Raw genomic sequence first — 22,545 nt, 5'->3', positions numbered from 1 at the left:
CCTTTCCAATACACTAGGAAAATGTGAAGGAAAGTAATTCATGTTTAACTGTTGAGAGCAATCCAGGCACCATAAGTCAGCATATGTATATCAACCTTTTAAAAGTGATCCCTCTTACAGATAGAATAAAAAAATCAACGTAAACTCACAATGTTTATTTTTGCCAGTCGCCTATCAGTAGTGAGAGCGCAGTTTCTAGTTCTCCCTAAGCGAAAGTTAAAAAGAATCATGATTGTAATCACTGTACAAGTTATCAACTACAGCAGGGCACGATTTCTGAAGAACAGTCACAACTGCCTTACTTAATGGCAGATTTAGCATTCAAATAGGCAGGAAGGTTTATCTTCCTACACAAGAACAATACTTGGAGGCATATTTATCTATGTGCTGCAGTGGAGTAGTGTGGCTCACTGGTTAGAGGCGGCAGACCCGAGAGCAGAAGTCGGCCCGGGACCAGGGTTCGATTCCCGACGCGGCAGGGTCGTGGACCTTGGTCAGCGGACTAGATAATTCTCGCTTCGGTGCTTACTCTAATCAGGGATCACACTCGGCAACTCTGGGCATTAGCTTGCCTAATCTCCACAATGGCCCCACCAATTCCGGGGATGCCTGGCTCCACCTTGGGGACTCCCAGCAGGGACCATCCCACAGGGAAAGCCAGGACGGGTTCCCCAGAGTTATACAGTGCCGGGACGCCCCGTTGCTGGGGCAGCTGTGCGCTTTACAAGTATACTACACATGGAAAAAGGAAGTAACATTACGCCTCTCTGGGGTAGGGCTACAATTTTGCCACAAACCCAGGTTTACTCCCTTTAGTAAATCTGGGTTTGTGGCAAAATACGTGTGCGGATGCATGGGAACACTCATGCTTCACCCATGTAACGCCTGCCGAATGCAAAGCCACTGACGGCAACACAAATCGGCCCTTACGTTACTTTGTAAATCTCAAATAGAATTTGGCGTTGTGGCAAAACCACAACGCAAAATGTTAGTAAATCTGGGAAAAGTATATAACTTTTACACCATCCAACCTGTTACCTGAGCTCAGGGAAAACCACAGTTGCTGATAAACTGTTTGGCAGTTCCTTATTGCCTAAAGGTAAAAAGTACCGTTAATTGAGGTCCATAAAAAGCAAATATGTTAGGTGCAATTACATCAAAAATAAAATGTCATACACTGTACGCGATAAACAACAAAAGATAGTGATTTATTGCAGCGGTCACTAAAGTAGCCCAAAGCTAGACCATCAGAAGCAACATCATGCTACACTACAAACTGATTGAGCCTTGCTGTTGATTTGTCTGATTAGTTTCGGTTAGTTGGCGCAAAAAATGTTATGTGGGTAAAGGAAAACACTATTTTCAGGGTGTGTTCAGTAATATCCTTAATGGTGAATCATTTATTTTGATAGACATGTTAACAGAGGAGCAAACATTGCCTGTAGCTCGTTTTGTTTGTCAATGTAGGTAAATGGTATATAATTAAAACATAGATTTGCATTCATTGCTTCTTAAAAAAGTCCCAAAATGATCCTTGGAAGCATACACCTATTTATTTATATAACACATCATATTTAATAATGTAGTGATTGTCTTGATATAAGCGGTAAAACGTCTTATTACAGGCATTCCTATTTCTAAGCTATACTTTATAGTGGTTTCATATCATTTGTATTTCTGCTGCTTCTTGATTTTCTGACATATCACCATTGTTTGTTTAGGCCCTGCCTGTGCGAAATGGACCATTGAATAAAGGCCAGAATGCAGAAAACCTACAAAGAAAGGATGAAGTGATATCTCGGATGTGAATGGGAAATAACACCCCGTTGTCCATAGCGTTTAGTTCATGTTGCATTCTTTTCGAATAAGTCCGAAGAAAGCATCCAGGCAATTAACATGCCTAGAAGCGATTCACTTATCAATGTATCCATTAAAAATAACTATTTTGATTGAAATCTGCTGCAATTCCGTTTAACATCACATCACTTGCTATTCAGAAATAGATTATATCCCTTGATTTATACATTATTTTCTTGACATCACAGATTTTGCACCTCGAGAGTTGATTATTGTTTTTACATTTGGGCATGTCCACTTTACTTGTATACATGGTTATGAAAGATGCCATTATGAAATCTGAGTAATTACCACACGATTATAACTGTAATGATGTCTGTAATTTTTGATTTTAAAATACGAATGTAAGTACATATCCAAAATATGTCAATACATTGTTTTTTGTAAAGAAAGATAACAATAAAATGTGTTAAACAGTGTGTTTTTTCTGTTTAAGGCTATACCAGTATGTTTGAATACCTCATCTTACACTCACTTACTCCTCAGAGAAAATAGAAGAAAAAAATGTTCGGCAGTGTTTCAGCTATTTAATCACAGGTGGCTAACCTTTCCTTTATTCATTTTTGTAGAAGCTAAGTTTATTTACAAAGTAAAAAGTGTAACTATTCTGTTGATGTTGTGACAAGGTGAGGTGTACATTTTTGAAAACTATTGTTACATCCACATTCTGAAATCATAGGAGAAATGAGTTGAGTCCATTGAGATGGTGGCATAGTTACCTGGTCATTCAGAAGCAGATGGGAAGGTGCCACCTGCTGTGCAAGGTTTCACCATCATCTTCACCCAGGACTGTGGACCAGTGCTGGAGTGCTCACGTCCACAGCATCCAAGGCGGGCATCTGCAGCCGCCACTTACCCAGTTATTCATAAATGTAACATAGTCCTCATCCAGAAGTAATTTCCTTTCTTACATCCATATAGATGTCCAACTATTCAATCCTGTCACCTCAAGAGTTAAAACAATCGGATTATGATCAGAAATTAAGCGAGGAAACTTCTCTATCTTACTTTTAGACAGCAAAGAGTTAGAAACAAAAAAACAATCAAGTCTTACACACACTTTGTGTGGGGCCGAATAAAAAGTAATTCCATCATCTGTAGGGTTCAACCGTGCCCACACATCAGTAAGGGCATTATGCCGTACCAAATTACAAATTGCCCAAGCTACTTTTTTCTTCCGACCTCCGTATGTCTGTTCGTGCTCAGTGCCCAATCCCCCCACCCCATTTATATTAAAATCCCCACAAAGAATAATCGGTTCAGGCCAAGAAGCTAACTCTATATTTAAAAATTCAAATACATCTGGATCGTCTTCAGTGGAGCCATATATTGTACCCAGAGTGAATACCTGGATATTTAATTCACATTTTAATAACACCCATCTTCCCCACTGATCCTCTTTTTTATTACTAAGTTTAACATTCTGTTTTTTTTTGGCCAAGATAGCCACCCCTCTAGTTCTATTCCCCTGTCTTGAATATGCTAATAAGGAAAAACCTAGCTGCTCCATTAGATATGCCCTTGCACCTTCTAGGTGTGTCTCCTGAAGACATAGGAAATCCAGTCGCATTAACCTAAGGACCGCCGCCACTCGCTGTCTTTTCATATAATTATTCAAGCCACACACGTTGAGAGAGACAATTCTAATACTCATTAGAATACATCATAAACTTTTCCTATCCAGACAATCAATACACTATTGAGCCTCTTTTTAGATTCCAACGGAGACTGCTTCCTTCCTTTATTGATGCATCTCATATACCTAGGTGACTGTCTCAGAGCGGTTTCTATTCCACCCATCGTGAACCAAGCTAATTCTGTGCCATACTGTGCTAACCCCCATTCCCCCCGCACCCCAGCCCGCACTCCCTCCCCTGCCCCCATTAAAACTACCCCCTGTCCCCCCACCCCCTACTTGCAAATAGGTCACACATTACCTATGTGTGACAGCATATGAATGCAGCAGCTGCACCTCGCCCTCCTCCCATATGTACCTCCTCACTATGTAGCCAACAAGTTAGCCTCCTTTCTGTTCTCTTAATTCTGTCAAATACTGCTGAGTCTTAATCTCTGATGGAAAAATTCTTACGTGCCCATTAACAATAATCTTCAGCCTTGCTGGGTACAGTAGATGTGCCTCATGCCCTAAGCTCTGAAAAGATGTGATCAGTTGCTTCTCTACCGTGGCATGGCAGAAAGTGACCCCCTCAAATGTGCGTCTAGCCTCTGGCTTTGCTTTGTCCATACCATCCTGTCTAGCAAGAAAATTCCCAGCATAAACAAGTATTGCTCGAGGCTTAACAGCTTGTGCAGACCCATACGTCTTTTTTTGAATAAGTGGGAAGCGGTGCGCTCTTTGGATTTTGCTCTCCCATGCCCAGGTTGTCATTTCAGGAAACGCTCCCTTAAACAAATTAATCACAAATGTCCTGGCGTCCTGCCCTTCAGCCCCTTCCGCCACCCCCAAAAGTCTTCTGTTGTTTCGCCTTCGGCAGTTTTCGAAATCCTCTAATTTCCATGGCATGTCCTCCGTGATCTTTTCCTGCGCTTCCTTGAACGTTTGCGATCTGCTGACATCATCTTCCAACTTCCCCGTTCGCTCCTCCACATGAGCAACCCTATTACCCATCTCCTCATAGAGCTTGTTCATTTTCCTCATTGAGCTTTGGATTTTCTTTGCCGCCATTTTAGGTCTGCGACTCTCTGACCTTGCCTCAGTCTGCATCTGCTTCAGAGTCGTATATAGCAAATCCAACGACGTAGCTTGAGATGGGCTGTCTAATTTGTCATGCAGCGTCTGGGACTCGGAGTCCTCTCCGGTACCCCCTTGGTACAAGTGTGAGGTTGCCGAGTAATCCCAGCATAACTTCCTATTCGGTGCATCTTCTGATGGGCTGCGAGGGGGATTCGTTTTAGACTTTGTTCTTTTTTTTAATGAGATCCCATGAACATCACTGGTGCCTTTTGAGCTGAGGAACTTACTGGAGAGTCAGAGTCTGAGGTTGTAGCCACACTTCCCTCACTTGATAAGCAGGAATCTGAGTCATCATTCAAAGAAAAAAAGCACTCCCCGTCCGGGGTGCTCAGGATTACCCTATCTAGAGCTGGGCAATATACTTGACCTACGGCCCCTTCATTTCCAGTTACCACTATGGCCCCATTGAGTTTTCCTCTTCCCTCCCTTTCTTGATTACTGCATGGTGGTTCTTCTGGGCCCCCTGTGGCCCCTCCAACAGCGCCCTGCGAGCCCTGGACTTGCGGAATGTTATTGCCGCCATTGCCGCCGTTAGCGCTCTTATCTGTGCTGCTCTGGATCAAACCTACAGTGGGTATGGATTGCACAATACCTTGCAGATCATGAGACCTCTGATTGTCCTCTGCAGCCTCCCCTGAGAGCTCTGCAGCGTCTTGCCTCTCACCGGGATTTCTCTGCTGGTCTGCTTCTGTCTGTTGCCTAGCGACCATCCTTCCGGCGTCCTCTGGCAGTCCTGCCTCGTCCTCGGCCGCCGCATTCACCGATACCTTTGCGGGATAGGATTCTTTCAGTGTAGGTTGTCGCATCGCTGAGCCGCTTGTCAAGTCCTTGGGATCTTTGGATTTATTCGTGCTCAAGCCGCCTTTTACCAATACTGCTTTTCCGGTATCTCCGGTCGCGTCCTTTCCAGCGCTATGTGAGGCAAGTCCACCATTACCTCGTGGAGCATTCGATTTCTTCATGAGCCCTCTCTGTGGCTGTGTTGAGCTGCGTGAATTGGGGGCTGCCAACGTCTCTTTACCAGCCACCACGCCCAGTCCCTTTTGTGGCTCGCCATCCTTCTGCTGTTTGACTCCTTTAGGGGCCATTCCACTACTGATCTCTGACCGCCAATGCCTTTGTGAAAAAAAACGGCGGGATTGGCTGATCAAAGCTGCCCCAATCTGAAGAAACCAGCGAGATGGAGCACACTCCGTACCCAGGTATTAAACAGGTAGGAGACCTCTGACATTCCGGTAGTCCTGCCAAATGATTCACCTTGGGAGGAGGGAGAGTGAGCTGCAGCTACTCGCTGCAATCAGTCAGCGGCCATCTTGCCCCCCAAACTCCTTTTGGATATATTAATTTCTAATCAAGATGGTCACCTTCACAGCTTTTGCTGCCAGACCTATCCTGCCGAAGACGGGGTTCAACCATTTTCTTATAAAGTTTTTTCTTGTTCCACTAAAATATAAGGGAGCTTGGAGCCGAGAAGGATTTGTTGCAATGCTTTGGATTCCCCTATTTTTGTTGCATTCATCCCCCATGGTAAAAACTTGTTGTCATTGATTTTTGCTCCTTTTTCCTCAGCTGCTTTTTTTTTTTAATTCTTCAACCACAGAGATTATGCTAGACTCTCCCTTTGCTCTTGCCTCAGGATTGTTTGGTGTCTTGCTTCAAAATCTTCTATCAACAACTATTCATATTGCAGACAATGTTTTTCTGTCCTTGTGATTTGTTCCTTGCAATTGTATCTTCCAAAGGAGCAGACGACAACCTTCACATATATGTCAAGTGCAGAGTGGCACTGTGGCTAGTGGGAGGAGTCACCCTTTCTTCAAGCAATTACGAAGGAAACAATAGAGAGCCTCACTGCACCAAATAATAAATGTAGCAAAATATGTCCACAGTGTTAAAATATGCATTCAATGACTAGAAATAGGACTCGCACAGCCTGGTTATCTAAATGTGATCAAGTTAATCAATTTGTAGCGTGCTGCGGAGGTATCGCTGTCTGTTCCTGGCAGCGTAGTGGAAAGAAGAAACTAATACAGAGCAGCCCCGAACTTGAGGCTGTCCCTCTGCGCACAGCTCATAAGGAAACACAAAAGTTTCTCATCTTCTTCAAGTCTATAAAGTCACAAAATTCACAAAGTTCTCTTGTTCAAACTTTAATGATCATTGTAACCCACCGTTGTCGCCGGCGAGAGGTCGTTATCATTGTACGCCACCTTCATCTTAATAAGCAATCTGCTTACTTTATCACAAAACTATCCCCTGATGAAGGGCGTTGTTATAGCCCGAAATGCATTGGGAAATTAAGTTTCGGTGAATTATGTACTGAGAAAAATACTCTGGAATTACTTGGACATTTGAAGCTATTTGATCATGAAAACAATGATCATTAAAGTTTGAACAAGAGAACTTTGTGAATTTTGTGACTTTATAGACTTGAAGCAGATGAAAATATACATTCACTCAACCCCAGTCTCCTATATGACGTTTCACTTTTCTATCACCTTCTGACTTTTATCAAGCATATGCTGGATTCTTTTCTCTCTCTTTTAAAAGATGTTCCTGAAAAAGTCTTGGTTTCCCAGTGAGGTCTTTTCTCAGGGCCAAACTGGAGAACCAAAGTAGCCCTGGCAAAAATGCTCAAACCAGCCTCTCTTCCTTCATGTCCTCACGCAAGCTCTCACTTTCCATCCATCCATTCTCCCTCTCTTCTCCTTCTCTGATGGCTTTCCGTCTACCTTTACATCTTTACACCTTTCTTTCTTTCCCTCTCTCTCTCAAAGTCTCCCCGTACCTACTTCAATTAACCTGAGAGCACTGGGGAAAGTGACGGATACACCAGGAGCAGCCACACCTGCCCTCAAAAGCAGCCACCTGGGGTTCCAGCTCACCCGGGAAATGCCCTGTGAAATAGAAAACCTGTCCGGGCTCGCCTTCTCTACAAGAATTCCCTGCTCTACCTAGGCTACAAAAATATTCTCTTCATTACATGTTATTTGTATGCAGTTACTTTCCTTTTTATGGACTCATAAGGCTAACTGTTCCGGTTGGAAATGCACTTGTCAATAATTGTCGTTCTGTATAGCATACATTGGGAGAAACAATAAACCAAAGCACGCAGCAGCTGACCAAGGTTTCGCACATCAACTTTGTCTGTTTCAAAGATATTTAGTGGTGCTGCTACTCTCACCATCCGCTGCCAAGGATGTGTATCAAAGCAATAGAAAAAAAGAGTAGTGGCTGCAGTGGGGTGTGGTTTATTTATTTTATTTATATTATTTAAACAGAGACGTGTGGCTCACTGGTTAGAGGAGGCAGACCCTGATGCAGAGGTCAGACCCGGGACCAGGGTTTAATTCCCGACGCGGCAGGGTCTTGAGCTCAAAATGTCTACGGACTCGATAATTCTCGCCTCAGTGCCTACTCGAATCATGGGTTCACACTCTGCAACTCTGGGCAATAGCTTGCTTAATCTCCACTACGGCCCAACTGCGATGGGATGCCTGGTCTTCACCTTGGGGATGCCCAGTAGGGGTTATCTCTCAAGGAAAGCCAGGACGGGTTCCCAAAGCAAGCGCTAAGAGACCTGTCGGTGATTTGGCGCTATATAAATCGAAATTAACATAACATAACATAACATTTATAGAGCGCACTGCAACCCTGCGGGGATCCTGGCACTGAGGAATAGCGCCAGGATGCCCGCAGGGTTGCCTCATCTTCATCATCATCGCCCGGTGCATTTGGCACTCGTATCCATGGGGCCTTGCTGCATACACATATATTGTGCAACACACAACATGCAACGATCATCTTGCACATAAGGTCTGGGCTGTACAGGAGCTTACCACCTGTGAATTCCAGGCACCTGAAACGTGACTTCAACACACCAAATGTGCGCTCCACGAGGCCCCTGGTGCTTTTGTCTGCCACATTGTACTGCCTCTGGGCCTTTGTGTTCGGGGCTCGAAGGGGTGTCATCATCCAAACGCAGAGTGCATATCCTGGGTCACCTGTCACAGTGCAGTGAGACATGAGTCAATACATAGTGCTGCATGATGTGTTGGCAAGCTCACTGATTCTATGGTGTGTGATATTTGTAACTTAGTGATTCCTGTATGACATGTACTGCTTGTTGCAAATGAGCGGCATCAATGTGTATTACAGAGCCTCGCTGCTGCTCCGCCCTCCCCCGAGCCTATTCACTAGTGTGCGCTACGCGGTTGCATCACTTGTACCCCTATGGCACACCATTGAAATGCCTGTCTGCGCATGTCTACAAGCCTGAGCATGACACAGTGATGATGATGTGCAGAATGTGGCCGGCCACGTGTGTGTATGCCCATTGCAAGGACAGGGCTGACACCAATGTAGAGCACCTGCCTGGCTGAACTCGATATGCAGGGAGGGTACATCTTTGGCTCATGCTGGTGCAATAGCAACACACACAACCGTTGGCATGTGTGATCCCTGACCCCGGGCGGGTATGCACTCCCCCATGTACTCCTTCGGCCAAGCACGCACACCGGGAGCATGCCACATAGCACCATTGTAGATTGCGGGACGGGTGGCGCAGACACTACAACGGAGACACACACATCAGCCACATCCTTGGCAAGGGCCACACTGAACCACACCCAGATCCACATATGGAGTAGCCACATCCCTATGCTGTACTGTCATATGCCTGTCCACCCCGCTTATGCTCAAATGAAGATACAACACAGTTACATGTCCAGGTCTACACCACTGCCTGTGGTGGCATGGTTGCGCACGCTGTACACAGTACAATGTAATGTGGAATGGCCCTGGTTCCACAATCATACATAATGACTACACAGACACACTGAGTGAGTTTGTGGGACTGGCCACGGGCACCTGCGGCCAGCCCCTTTTATTGCCAGGGTAACATCTCCAGTGACATCTGTGCTGGATGGGTGTTGGGTAGTGTAACCCACCATTCAGGGCTTGATTGGTGTTGCCAAAAACCACAACAGAGAGCAGACAATCAGCATTAGAAAGGTACGGACATCATGGGTACCTGACTTGAGCAGCAGAGTATGTGGCCCCGGATGCACAGCGCCCGGCACATGCACACCGCCACAGGACAGTGACTTGCGGGGCACTAAGGGCCACACGAGCTGAGCGTGTACTCATCAATGTGCAAGAGGAATGTCGTGGTGGGTTGTGGAGGACAGTGGAAGGTGTCCCTCCAGGGCATGCTAGAGAGAGTTTCAGCGAGCAGGAACAGGCAAATGGCGGAGTTGAATGCTACAGACTCCACTTTTCCACCTGGTATCAGCTATATGTAGAGGAAGACAACCTCCAGCCCATGGTCCCAGATGCCACCGATGTACAAACAGAGATCGACCATGAATGTCAGGGCACACACTCAGGGGCACCAGAGCTGGAAAGGCATGCAGTCTGCAATGAGGCCTGTACAATGACATGGACTATGCCATGTATAGGGCAAGACTCAGATAAAAATGTGTGACCTACTCCACCACAATGTGTGCCGGAGCCAGCGGTCATCAGGGTCCCACAGTCACGTGTCGTAGGCATGCGCTGCATAGAGTCAGTGGCATCAGTGCAATTGTTGGTAGTGTCCCATCACCTCCCTAAAGGTGAGCCTTTTCTCCTCCGGACGGAAGCGCATCTCCCAATTTCTCATCTCCTTGCATACTGTGACATGTGCACTGCCATGAAAATATCAAGACTCAGTTCCAAATGTGTGACCTACTAGTCCGCTGTGTATGCCGGTAGAGTATGTCAACAAGAAAGGAGTACTGCGGGCCTTGCTCGCGGAGGCCGTGATGGTCTGGGGGGGCTGCCGGGTCATTGCCCTCAGGCTTGGAGCTTGCACCGGCACATGGTGGGCCCTCTTCGACACAAGCCGGTGTTGGGAGGTGGACATTGTGGCCTGGGTGCGGGTAAGACAGGTTCGGGGACCAGCGTCCCAGGGTGCAGCAGGCACACAGGATCGCAGGCAACCCCACTCACGGCGACAGCCTCGTGGCGGGGTGAGAGGTGCTTCCCAGGCAGACACGTTGGGCATCCTGGAAGTGAACCACGCCCAGGGATACATGCTTTTTATTCACACCCCTACACTGGGCTGGCGTACGCGGGACCAGCCCACTACACTCATGCTTATGGGGGGACGTAACAAGCTACATTTCCTTGATCTTCTCCACTGGCTGGGGTGACATGGTTGAGTCCACTGTCCAGTACACTCCTGCTGCTATCGTGCCTTATTGCATGTTTTGTGTTCTTATCACAGATCTGGCTGGTTGTTAAAAATGTTGAGGTGTGGTGTTGTCGCGGCTTTTTGCTCGGGAACGCCTAGTCTGCATCTCATTAACAATAGTTGCCAGGGTCATCCGTGGCGATGTTTTTTGAAGATGCTATCGCTGGAAAACTGGTGACATCAACTGTTTGCACCAGCTTGTGAATGGGGCGATGAATTTATCGCACCTTTGGCTGCGATAAGGTGCCGTTAACTTGTCGATAGTTTCTTGAGAATATGCCCCTATGTGTAGGTAGCTGGGTTTCTGTTGCAGTAACCCCACTCACAATTTGCTAGACTACTGATGCGCTTTGACTTGATGTGCCCTGGGTCCCTGTCAATCAGGTTCCCAGGGCCTTTGTTCTTTCCCAAAGCTGTACTTTGTACCCTCAATTGGCTCCTCTCTGGCCACATGTCAGTCCCTTGTAAAAGGTACCATGGGTACCAAGGGCACTGTGGCCAGGGAAGACCTCTAAGAGCTGCAGCACTTATTCTGCCACCCTTAGAGGCCCTGTGCCTTTACACACACACACACACACTGAAACTGCCATTGCAGGCTGTGTATTATGATGCAGAACAAAGTGAAGAGTTGACATGGCGCACATCCCTGTGTGCCATGCCTGCAACTCACTGCCCTGGCATAGGTCAGGCACCCCTCTAGCTGGGTGCACTATACCAGAGGTGAGGGTACAAGTGCTTTAGCCCTGCACCCGTACCGTGTCTAGACCAATTGTTAGACATTGTAAGTGCAGTAATGGTACTAAGAGTATATGGTTCAGGTAGATTGTCATTACGAACTCCACAGCACCATAATGGCTTTAGTGAAAACTGGGAAGTTTGGTATCAAACAAACCCACACTGATTCCAGTTGGGGTTTAATGAAAAATGCACTCAGAGGGCATCTTAGAGATGCCCCCCTGAAAAACTACCAGCTTCTAGTGGGTTTCCTGACTGGTTCACACCAGCCTGCCACCCCTAGACATGTTTCTGAACCCCAGGGGTGGGAGCCTTCACTCCCTGAGCCCAGAAACAAAGCCTTTCCTGGGCGGAGGTGGTCATACCTCCCCCATTCCTGGAAGAGCCATCTGTGGTAGGGGAGCTTCAAAGGCCTAGCCGCCTTTCTTCTGCGACCCCCAGCCTCTCCTCCTATAAGGAGCAGGCTCACTTCCTGTCTCCCCTCTTTTACAGCGGGAACACAGGTGGGTAAAATTAGCCAGCCCAGAAGGTGTGCCCACCTCTGCCAACCCCACCCCTCATGTGGGGGAGGCAAGGTGAGGCCCACTCTTCAGTGCCCATGATCGTGCAGATGGCAACCACTCTCCAATCAAGATTAGGGATTGTGCCCACTCCCCAACGTGGGGTGAGCACGCCAAGGGTGTAGTCGCCTTAAGGTCAGTAGCCATAATAATAGTATTTTATTGTTTGATTAATTACAATCATTACAATCCATATATAAGAATCAAGACATAAAAACATTAGAAAATATTTTTCATTAGGCTCCTCCCATCATTCTCAATAAAAGTGAGGCAAGAAAATTATTAATATAAAAGTTTTCTTCTAGGAAAGGATAACCTTCGCTTAAATACAACCACATGGTGGCAAAATATCAATAAATACTTGTTTGTCCCCAGGGGACTGGCCCAGAGGATAGTGTCCTCGGACATCTTACCGAGGGCTCTGTCCGATCACTCACCAGTGGCCCTCACTTTTCGTGTGGGTCCATCCAGGCACCCGTTCCGATGGCGCATGTCCGGATGGCACTTGCTACAGACTGAATGTAAGGAGCATATGTCTTGGGAAATTGACCATTACTTGACTACCATCCACGATTCCGTTGACTCCCCGATGATTCTCTGGGAGGCCCTTAAACCTACCCTGCATGGGGTGGATATCTCCTGGTGCGCGGCGGCCCGGGTGGAGAGGCGGGGGGACCTGGTGCGACGGGAGGCGGAGTTGGAGGTTTTGGAAAGCAGGAGCAGGGAGGAGAGTGGTAGATCTATTGGGAGGCAACTAGTCCTGGCCCAGCAGCAGTACGCAGCTGTCCTGCTTGAGGAGGCATGACAGGCCTGGCTGGCTACCCGTAGTCGGGTGTACCAATGGGGGGACAAGTCCTGTAAGATGTTACACCGCCTATGTCAGGGTGCTCTCCACTCCCAGCCGCTACCACAGTTGTTGGACTCGGCTGGATTGCCGGTCTCGGAGCCCTCTGCTATGGCGGAGAGCATTGCCGCTTACTACGAGGGGCTATATGCACCTCAGGAGTGCCTGTCGGGCGAGGTCGTTCAGCGGTTCATAGATGACCTCTCCCGCGGTCGGTCCCTGGCGAGGCGCGAGACCTACTGGACAAGCCTTTCACGGATGAGGAGCTGGGCACGGCGCTGGGTGAGCTTAGCCCCGGTAAGGCGCCGGGCCCCAACGGGTTCCCCTGTGAATTCTTTAAGAGATTTCACGTGCAGCTGGGCCCTCGCCTGCGTCCGGTGATTGAGGAGGCGCGGGAGGGTGGAGTGCTCCCCCCAGACTGGAGACACGCCGAGGTAGTGGTCTTTCTAAAGCCGGGCCGACCCCCGGAGAGCCACGCGTCCTACCGCCCAATTTTGCTACTCAACACGGAGGCCAAGGTCTTGGCCAAAGCCCTGGCTAACAGGCTTAAGCCCTACATTGCCGATCTGGTTCATCCGGACCAGACGGGCTTCATTCCCTGGAGGGCGACCCGGCACAACATCAGGCGTGCCCAGGTGGCGATCTCTGCCTGGAGGAGTTTGGGTGAGCAGGCTGCATTATTCCTGGCTGGACGTACTTGTTTGCCCTGTTATGGCGCCTCAACTTAGGTCCTCGCTTTGTGGCCTACGTACAGCTGTTGTACACCGACTTCACTGCCTCCGTGCGCATTGGGGGGAGGTCTCTCGGTCCTTTCCGGTTTGGAGGGGTACGTGACAGGGGTGTCCCCTCTCCCCTTACCTGTTTGCGCTTGCTATGGAGCCTTTAGCTGCGTGGGTGCGCATAGACGCCCAGCTTAAAGGCTTTCGGTGGTCCCCAGGTCTCACTGACAAAATAGCGTTATACGCGGATGATGTGCTGTTCTTCCTTACGGACCTCGATCGGTCGGGGCCGCGGCTGCTGCGCATCTTGCAGATTTTCGGGGAATCCTCTGGTCTTAATTTGAACCCCATCTAAATCCACTTCATGGGTACTGGGCGAAGGGCGGCCAGTCGGTGAGTGGGCAATGGACCTGCAGTTGGCTTCTGGGGGGATGAAGTACCTGGGAGTTTACTTGTCGGAGAGTGCGGGCGTCTCTCGAGCGCGCAACCTTACTCCGGTTTGGGATCGCACACGGGAAGATCTGAAGGTGTGGTCTCGTGTGCCACTGTCCATCTTTGGGAGGTTGGCCATATTCAAAATGGTGGCGCTCCCACTGCTCGTGTACCATCTACAGAATCATCCATACCCCATTCCGCCTCGCTGGTTTCAGCAAGTCAACTCAGCGCTGGGTGGATCCTGTGGGAGGGGGGACTGTACGGGTGGTGCTACGGACATGCTTCCTGTCTACTTACGCGGGGGGCCTTGCCACAGGCAGCACATCTGTTAGTCCTCAATGACTGGTGGACGGTGACAGGGGCGATCCAGCATACGCAGTGGAGCGCCATCTGATGGGCTCGTCGTCCGTCCATGCTTTACTCTACTCGGCACCGCTTCGGCGAGGCCTTCCATCCGCCACACAAGTGGTCTTCTCTGTCTGGCGGCAGGCGCTGTGTAGAATGAAATGGTGGAATGTACTCACTCGGGAGACCCCTCTCTGGCACAATGACCACTTGCCCCACTTGGAGACCCTTGGGGTTTCGGTGGGTGGGATGCAATAGGCATCTCCTCCTTGGGAGATGTGATGTCAGGCGATACCCTGAAGTCTTTCCAAGACCTGCAGGATGAATTTGGGATGCCCCGCTCCCAATTCTTTCGGTACCTTCAATTCCGACATGCGCTGACACCCTACCTGACAGACATTGACCTTCTCCCAGACTTTAGCCCACTCGAGGCCAAACTGTTTAGGGGGGGACTGCCGGACAAAAAACGTTCCCGTATATACCAGTCCCTGGTGCAACATTGTTCCCCTGACCTACAGAGGCTGCGGGCAGCGTGGGTTGGGGTCGTGGAGGAGCTAGAAGAGGAAGATTGGATGGAGGCCCTGGCGAGTCCAAGGGGGACGGCGATCTCTACGCGCTTGAGGCTTATACTGTTCAAATACCTACACCGCACCTACTTCACCGGGGAGCGTCTATGGAGGGCGGGTATGATAGGTTCTCCTGATTGCCTGCGGTGCAGGTCGGAGGAAGGCACACTCTTACACACCACATGGGGATGCTCGGCGCTGCATAGGTTATGGACTGGGGTGTTTCAATGCCTATCAGAGGTCCTGGCATGGGAGCTGCCTAGGGATCCGAAACTAGCCTTATTACATGTTATGGAGGGAGTTGGGGGCAATTTCTACAAACGTCACCTATTGCTGCTTGGTCTAACCTTGGCTAAACGTGATGTTGCTAGAGCCTAGTAGGCACCATTGGCCCCGTCCCTGGCTGCTTTGAAGAACGGCATGGACTTTTGCATGGGGCTGGAGCAGCCCATCTTCCTGGCCAGGGGATGCCCCCTTAAGCACATTCGGATTTGGAAAAAGTGGGCCGATTACAGGGGGCTAGACTTGGATACCCCACCGGAGAGTGATACCCTTCCGACAATCTAACTGAAGGGGGTTGTTGGAGTACCTCGGTGGTGCTCTGATGGAACTGCCGTGTATTCACTGTATATACTATTGTTTCTTTGCAATCTAGTGTACGGTAGCAGCGCAACCTGGGGGGGAGGGCTGGGTGGGAGGGGTGTTTGTATTTCATGAAAACGTCTGACGATGTTATACTTGCTTCACTGCTGTGTGCAATAGACTCCGGAGTTCCGGGCTATGCATTTGTATTTGTGCAGACAAATAAAATCTGTTTTAAAAAAAAAAAGAGTTGGGCTCAGAGAGGATCCCTGTGGCACCCCACATGGTAATGTAAAATTGGGTGATCTGAGATTATCCAAAGCCACAAATTGGTCCCTGCCCGACAGGAAAGATTCAAATTGGGTGAGTGCATTCCCTTTGATACCAATTCCCCTTAGAACTTCCAGGAGTTTCTGATGGTTCGCTGTGTCAAACACGGGCGAGAGGTCCAGCAGCACAAGTGCTGCACTGCCCCCCGAGTCGATTGTTTGCCTAATCATTTCCAAAGATGTGATCAATTCCAATTCGGTACTGTGATGTTTTTGAAACCCGAAGTGAATGCCATCTAAAAGAACATTCCTTTCAATGTATTCTGATAGGATATTTGTCATGGCTTTCTCTACCATTTTTGCTGGTAGCAGAAGTCTGGAGATCGGGCGGTAGTTATTGGGATCAGAATCATCAAGATTTAGTTTCTTTAGAAGGGGGAGCACAGAGGCCAACTTCCAACTGGTGGGGAATATGCCATAGGAAAATATTTAATTAAAAATGGGCCTCAGTTGAGACCCAAAAATCTCAGGTAAGAGATGAAAGACTTTTTGGAGGACATAAGTCCAGTGGTGAACCTGATTTAGTGGATCTTAGCAAGTCAATTGTTGCTTCTGTTGTCAGTGCCGGAAAAGTAGATAATTCAGGAGAATCCCTGAATTCAGTGTGGGTACTGGGAGTAATACTGGCAATCCGAGATCTGACTGAAGCCTCTGAAAAGGCAACTATTTTTTGATCTGTGGTTTTGTCGAAACTGTCGTAGACTGCCTTAACTTTATCTTGGAAAAACGTAGCCACCCTGTCGCAAAAGATGAGTCAGCAGCCTGAGGGCATTTGGCTAATTGTTTTACTGTCGAGAAAAGTTCTTTTGATGAATTGTTTGCTGTAAGTATGGCTGTAGTGAAATAACTAGTTTTTTTCTTTAGAAATGAGTTTTTTATACTCAAGTAAGGCTGATTTATAATTAGCTTTATTTTCCAGGTCAGGTGATAGTCTCCACCTCCTTTCTAGACTACGACATTTTTGTTTTTGTGTCCTAAGCTGCTCGGTATACCAAGGTTCGGTAGGTCTGGGTCTATGGCTAGAGATACATTTTGCTGGTAGTGTTTGGTCTAGCGATTTTATCAGCCAGTCCTCAAATGCAGCCACAGCTTCATTTGGGTCGTCTAAGGGTGGTGGAGGGTTTTGGGCTAATGCAGATGGAAACACGCCCTCTTCCAACTTATTCCAGGGATGGACCATTTTCCGCTGCCTGTTTATTGAATTCCCTGTCAGGTGGTTTTGTACCAGAAATGAAAACATAACAGCTTTATGGTCCGACCAGACAATTGGCATTGGCGGAAGGCATTGTAGATGGCTATTACTAGATAATATTCTATCCAATAAATGCCCCCCAGAGTGTGTGCTACCAGTCACCAGCTGAGTGAGGCCCATGTTCTTTGCAATGTCAATAAGATGTACAGCATCACTATCCAACGGATCCTCCAAGTGCACATTAAAATCAACCAGGAGCGTTAAGTCTAGTGACTGGGATATGACATTCAGGGAAGTACCAATATCCTTCAGAAAGTTGGTCCTGGGCCTAGTGGCCGGTAGCATAGCAGTCCATTAAAGGTGTGGTGATTACTTATCATTAGTTTAAAAAGTAAGGATTCCAAGAAGGGACCATTATGTTGGGAGGTAAAGACCCCTTTCCAAGTACTGGGAAACAGGACAGCCAGTCTTCCACCTCTTTTGCCCTCTCTGTCTTGCCTATATAGGGTAAACCGTGGAGGAAATGCCATCGCTAAATCAGGGTCAGCTGAGGCGTCTCTCCAGGTTTCAGTAATAAATGCTACGTCAACGCTATGCATTTCAATAAGCAAAGCCAACTCAGACGCTTGTTTGCATAGTGACCATGCATTAATAAGGCATCCTAACCTGGACATTGTTTCTTTCTTCCCAGTGGGTAATTGCTTTTGATTGCTTCTCCAATCTTGGGGGATGACATTTTATTGTGTCTAGCTCTGCTGAGAGGTCAGTAAAAACAGATTAAAAACCAGTGGAGCTAGCACGCATCCCTGTTTGTCATCGTAATTTTTCGAGATAGCTGTGAACCGGTACCAAGCTTGACTTGCATCCACATTTTGGTGTGTAGTTGGCCTATTGCATCCAGGAGTTTAACCAGGATTCCACATTTCATTAACTTGGCCCAAAGTGCCTCCCTCGGAACCCAGTTGAAAGCAGCTTTGAAGTCAACAAAACAGCAGTAAACCATCTTGGATGAAACTATAAGTATTGATAGAGCCAGGAAATTGCACATGGTGTCCTAGTTTGCAAAGAAGCCTGTTTGTTTTTTTGGGATCAGTCATTTTAGGTGAGCCCAAGAGCTCAGTTCTTCAAGTTGCATGATCGCAAAGTGCTTTTCCCCGTTGTCCAGTAAAGCCATCAGCCTATAGTTGTTTGGGGATGAATGAGAGCCAGACTTACAAAACTGGATGAATTATTGCCCCTCGCCAAGAGTCAGGTATGATTTAGCTCCTTAGTGAGTAATCGAAAAGGATTGCTTGGTCTTTTTCTGTATTTTTTCATGTAGGCAGGCCATTTTTGAGAAAGCCCGTCCGGAGGATACAAGGCAGTTTAAGGGGGCTTTTTTTTGTATGCCCAGATTTATGCCGCATAACTGTGGAGTGCAAAAACAACAGTTGATGGCAGAATGCAGAACAAAGTCATACATTCACCCCAGTACAAAGATCTGGGCATAAATCCATCGTTTTTTTGCTCACCATGCCATTCCAATATAAACCCAGCCATATGCAAGTCAGTCTTTACCCTGTGCCCCATGGGAACAGTCCAGCCCGAACTGTCAAGCCAGGTCTTCCCTGGACTGGAAACAAGCATCCTAGGACCGGTTTTGGGTTTTCAGCCCTCATCAGCTAGGATAGCTTAATTCCAGTGGAATGGAGAGCACGGGACTCACGTCTGAGCATACCCGTCCCACTCGGGGTGACAAATGCAAAAACAAAAGTTGATGGACAGAATGCAGAACAATGGCATACATTCACCCCAGTACAGAGATCTGGGCCTAAATCCATCGTTTTTTGCTCACCATGCCATTCCAGTTTGAACCCAGCGATATGCAAATCAGTCTTGACCCTGTGCCCCATGGGAACAGTCCAGACCGAACTGCCAAGCCAGGTCCTCCTGGACTGGAAAAAAGCATCCTAGGACCGGTTTCGGGCTTTCAGCCCTCATCAGCCAGGATAGCTTAATTCCAGTGGCATAGAGAGCACGGGACTTTACTTTCCCAATAGAGCGTACACCAAAATTGTTCAAGGTGAGGTTCTTTATCAAATCAAAAATACTTTATTCGGTTATAGATATATACAACCATAAAAGCACATACAATTAATCATTCATTACAAATTTACCATAAAAAAGCTTTAAAATGGAGACACATCATAAAAATAAATCACAGTATAATTGATTTTCTCAGTGTAAAAACACATTTAAAAAGACAGATACTGAGAATACAACCACAATTGTCTCTAATTGCTGGAGTACCAAAAGAGCAGGGCGACAAAGCCTCATTCCTGATTCTTTTAGAATAGGCACAATCCATTTTTTCCTTGGTAGGGAATAAAATTTACAAAAAAAATAATACATGCATCATGGACTGTTCAGATGTATCGTCAAAGGGGCATTTATAAAGCACTTTTGTCCAATCTTTGACAACGGGAAAACAAATTAATCTGTGTATGGAACCAATGCGAAACCTTGTTAGCAAAAAACGATCATAATCTTTCATTGGCAGGCGTAGGTATGGCTGAAGACAGAAGGTGGTTAAAGTAAGATTCTGTGCATGGACCGAGATTTTGTTTAGTTCGGTACACTCTTTGTTCGGACAAAAAGTTCAAACAAATAGACTTAAGATTTTTTTCTGCTCATATCAGCCTAGTAGATGGGTTATCAAAAAATGTATATAAGCTTAAACTATTTAAAAACATTTTTACATAAGACAACCATCCAATCCGTTTTGCCCCATCCAGGCCCATACTATCCTTTAAAATTTCCCCATTAAAATACCTCTCCTCTGTGGTCCATATCCTGTGCCATAGGAGAACAGGTTGAACCTTTATAATATCTTCAATATAAATCAATCCTAATTCCATATGGCATACAAAGGAGGAAGTACTATTTGAGACCATCAATAGGAATTTTAGAAACATATTTTCAGCAACCTGGATTGAGCCCACAGCTGCGTATCCCCATATGCCTGCACCGTATGTAGCAATTTACCTAGAATCAGGTTGAGAATTGTTGAGAAATTTGCCATAACATAATCACATCTGTGTTCGCCAGGTCCTGCAACTTGTATAAATGTCCCCGTATAGCTTTCAGAATAACATCTCGTGTATCATGTGGAATGTTATTGTAAAAATTCACAAGCAATACCAGACAGCTGGTATCGACCTTCAAACTAACGTTTTGATAAAAAACTGTCTTCCCGTACCAGATCTACTTTAACTAATGTAGCTAAGTTGGAAATATACGTACTCAGTCCCCCTTTCGCTCTACCATGGACAGAGGCGGTTGCATTAGTGTGTAGAGTTCTATAACCATTAATATGACATGGTTCTGTCACCCATGTTTCTTGGAGACTAAAAACATCAAATTGCTGAATAAATTGATACCATATTACGTTAATCATTTTGGATTTTATGCCAGCAATATTCCAACACATAAAATTACATTTACACTTCCCTGTGGGACTTTCGCAGTTACCAAATATTCTACATTACATAACCCAGAAGTAGTATCCCTGGATGGCAAATGCAGAACATCAATTACAACCGGTTTCTCTGATTCAGCTCTAAATAGATGGTCAACCTCTTGCAGGGATACTTGCTCTTCATTATCATGTACTACCATAACTCCACTAGCTTCTTTATCATCCTCAACCCAGTATTTGGTTGGAATATGGTCTATATGGTCTACACAAAGAGCATTTAAGTTTTTATGAAATTCCCTTGAACAAGCTTTCTCAAATTATCTTGGAACATCCCCCCGCCTCACAGTCTCATACCTGGTTTGTCAATCTACTTCCTCCAAATTCTGCAATGTATGAAAACGGTTAGAAATGGGTATACCATAAGCTGAACTGGGTAATGTCCACCGTGCAACACTTCTCTGTGTCCCAGAACCAGGATAACTAGGTTTGTAAAAGTATCCTAGTTGGACAATAGGAATATGGTCTCCTCTGATGAAATATTATGTGCCCTTTTTAGAATTTCCTTAATAAAGTGTGGGGTTTTAAAATTCAAAATTACACAATCTCCCTCGTTAACTTTAGGTCCCCTTCCTACCCAGTCCACCCTTCTAGCCATTTTAAATTCCTCAAACATATAATCTATTAAGCCAATTCTGGTTCCCAACCAAGATAACGATTTATTTCTTAGGCTTTCCAATGACTCATCAGATCCTTTATAAAGCCTTGGGACATTGGTTAGGACCACAACATACGGGTTGGCAGCCGGGGGAAGGTCCATGTACGGCACTACTTTCTCAAACGCCATACAACTTGGAGCATTTACCAGTCTAGGCCCACTATGATTCTCATACAGGTTATTATCACGTCCTTTAGGGGCAGGTAGACTAATACTAGTCGCTATATCCCCACTTTTATTTCTAGTTTTACTAGTCGAATTTTTGCTGTCAATTTCTGGGTTTTTGCCCGATCCTGGAATTATGTTATCTGTTACAAGATGAATATCCTGGGAATGTGGGTGGGTTTGACTATTACTATGGGATTTAATCAAGGTTTCTTCTATTACACCCAATCTTGCAGGTAATTTCCCTAGAATATCCCTAAGATAAATATCTAACTATTCCAGTTTGTTTTTTACATATAAAACTTCATTTTGCAGCCGCGCCTCTGGCCTGGCTAAAACTTTTGTCTTTCCACTTGGTTTATTTGTGCCAATATCCTTCCCTTTTTTATAGTTTTCAATTGTAACAGGGTTACCAAGGCTGCATCCTTTATATTATGTTCCTTGACCTGCTTTTGAGATCTATCTGGATTTCAGGAATGCTTTTGGGGGGCTGTGGGTCGCTCACTGAGTCCGTGCAATCAATATGGCCGGAGATATTAACCACACACCCATTTATAGCATCCGATCCCGGTGTATTACCCGGGTTTTCCAGTTGGGGTTCTAATAATATTTGTAAATCATTACTAGCACATGCAGCTATAGTGGGGCATTCTATACTGTTAGATTTATCTGAGGTCATAAACTCTTCCACATTTAATATTTGTTTTTCAATGGCACCCATAGCACCAGTAAGATAATTCATTAATAATAGGCATGGCCCTTCCCCTTCTTTTCCCGGTTTCTTTTTGGACAGAGCACTTGCTGTTTTTCGTTTCCCCATACTGGATGTAAACAATACAATCAAGATCTTTAACAGAGTTTGCTCGTGTCCAGAGTTCCTTGCATATAGCAATGTTTTTCAATAAAATCCCTCTTCAGTCTGAGTACACAATACCTTCAGATGACAATCAGGTGAGAATCTGATGAGAACAACCAAGAGTCGCGGCCCAGCCCAGCCTCTGACGGCCGCTGAAGGGCGCGGACGGGACCGCCCTTGGCCCAGGCTTTGCCTGGG

General features: G+C 46.5%; 1 protein-coding gene across 1 annotated transcript in view; it reads left to right on the top strand.

The window, feature by feature from the left end:
- LOC144785169 (uncharacterized) overlaps window positions 1-2,276 on the top strand; it is a 158,457-nt gene extending 156,181 nt beyond the window's left edge. Inside the window, exon 3 of the mRNA XM_078664232.1 lies at window positions 1,722-2,276. Coding sequence (XP_078520358.1) covers window positions 1,722-1,753 — 32 coding nt within the window. The 3' untranslated portion in view covers window positions 1,754-2,276. The remainder of the gene's footprint in view (window positions 1-1,721) is intronic.
- Window positions 2,277-22,545: the final 20,269 nt, after the last annotated feature.

Source organism: Lissotriton helveticus, chromosome 10 (genome assembly GCF_964261635.1).
Source record: "Lissotriton helveticus chromosome 10, aLisHel1.1, whole genome shotgun sequence".
Lineage (NCBI taxonomy): Eukaryota > Metazoa > Chordata > Amphibia > Caudata > Salamandridae > Lissotriton > Lissotriton helveticus.
The sequence above is the reverse complement of the archived record's forward strand: the minus strand, read 5'-3'. Positions and strand labels throughout refer to the sequence as shown.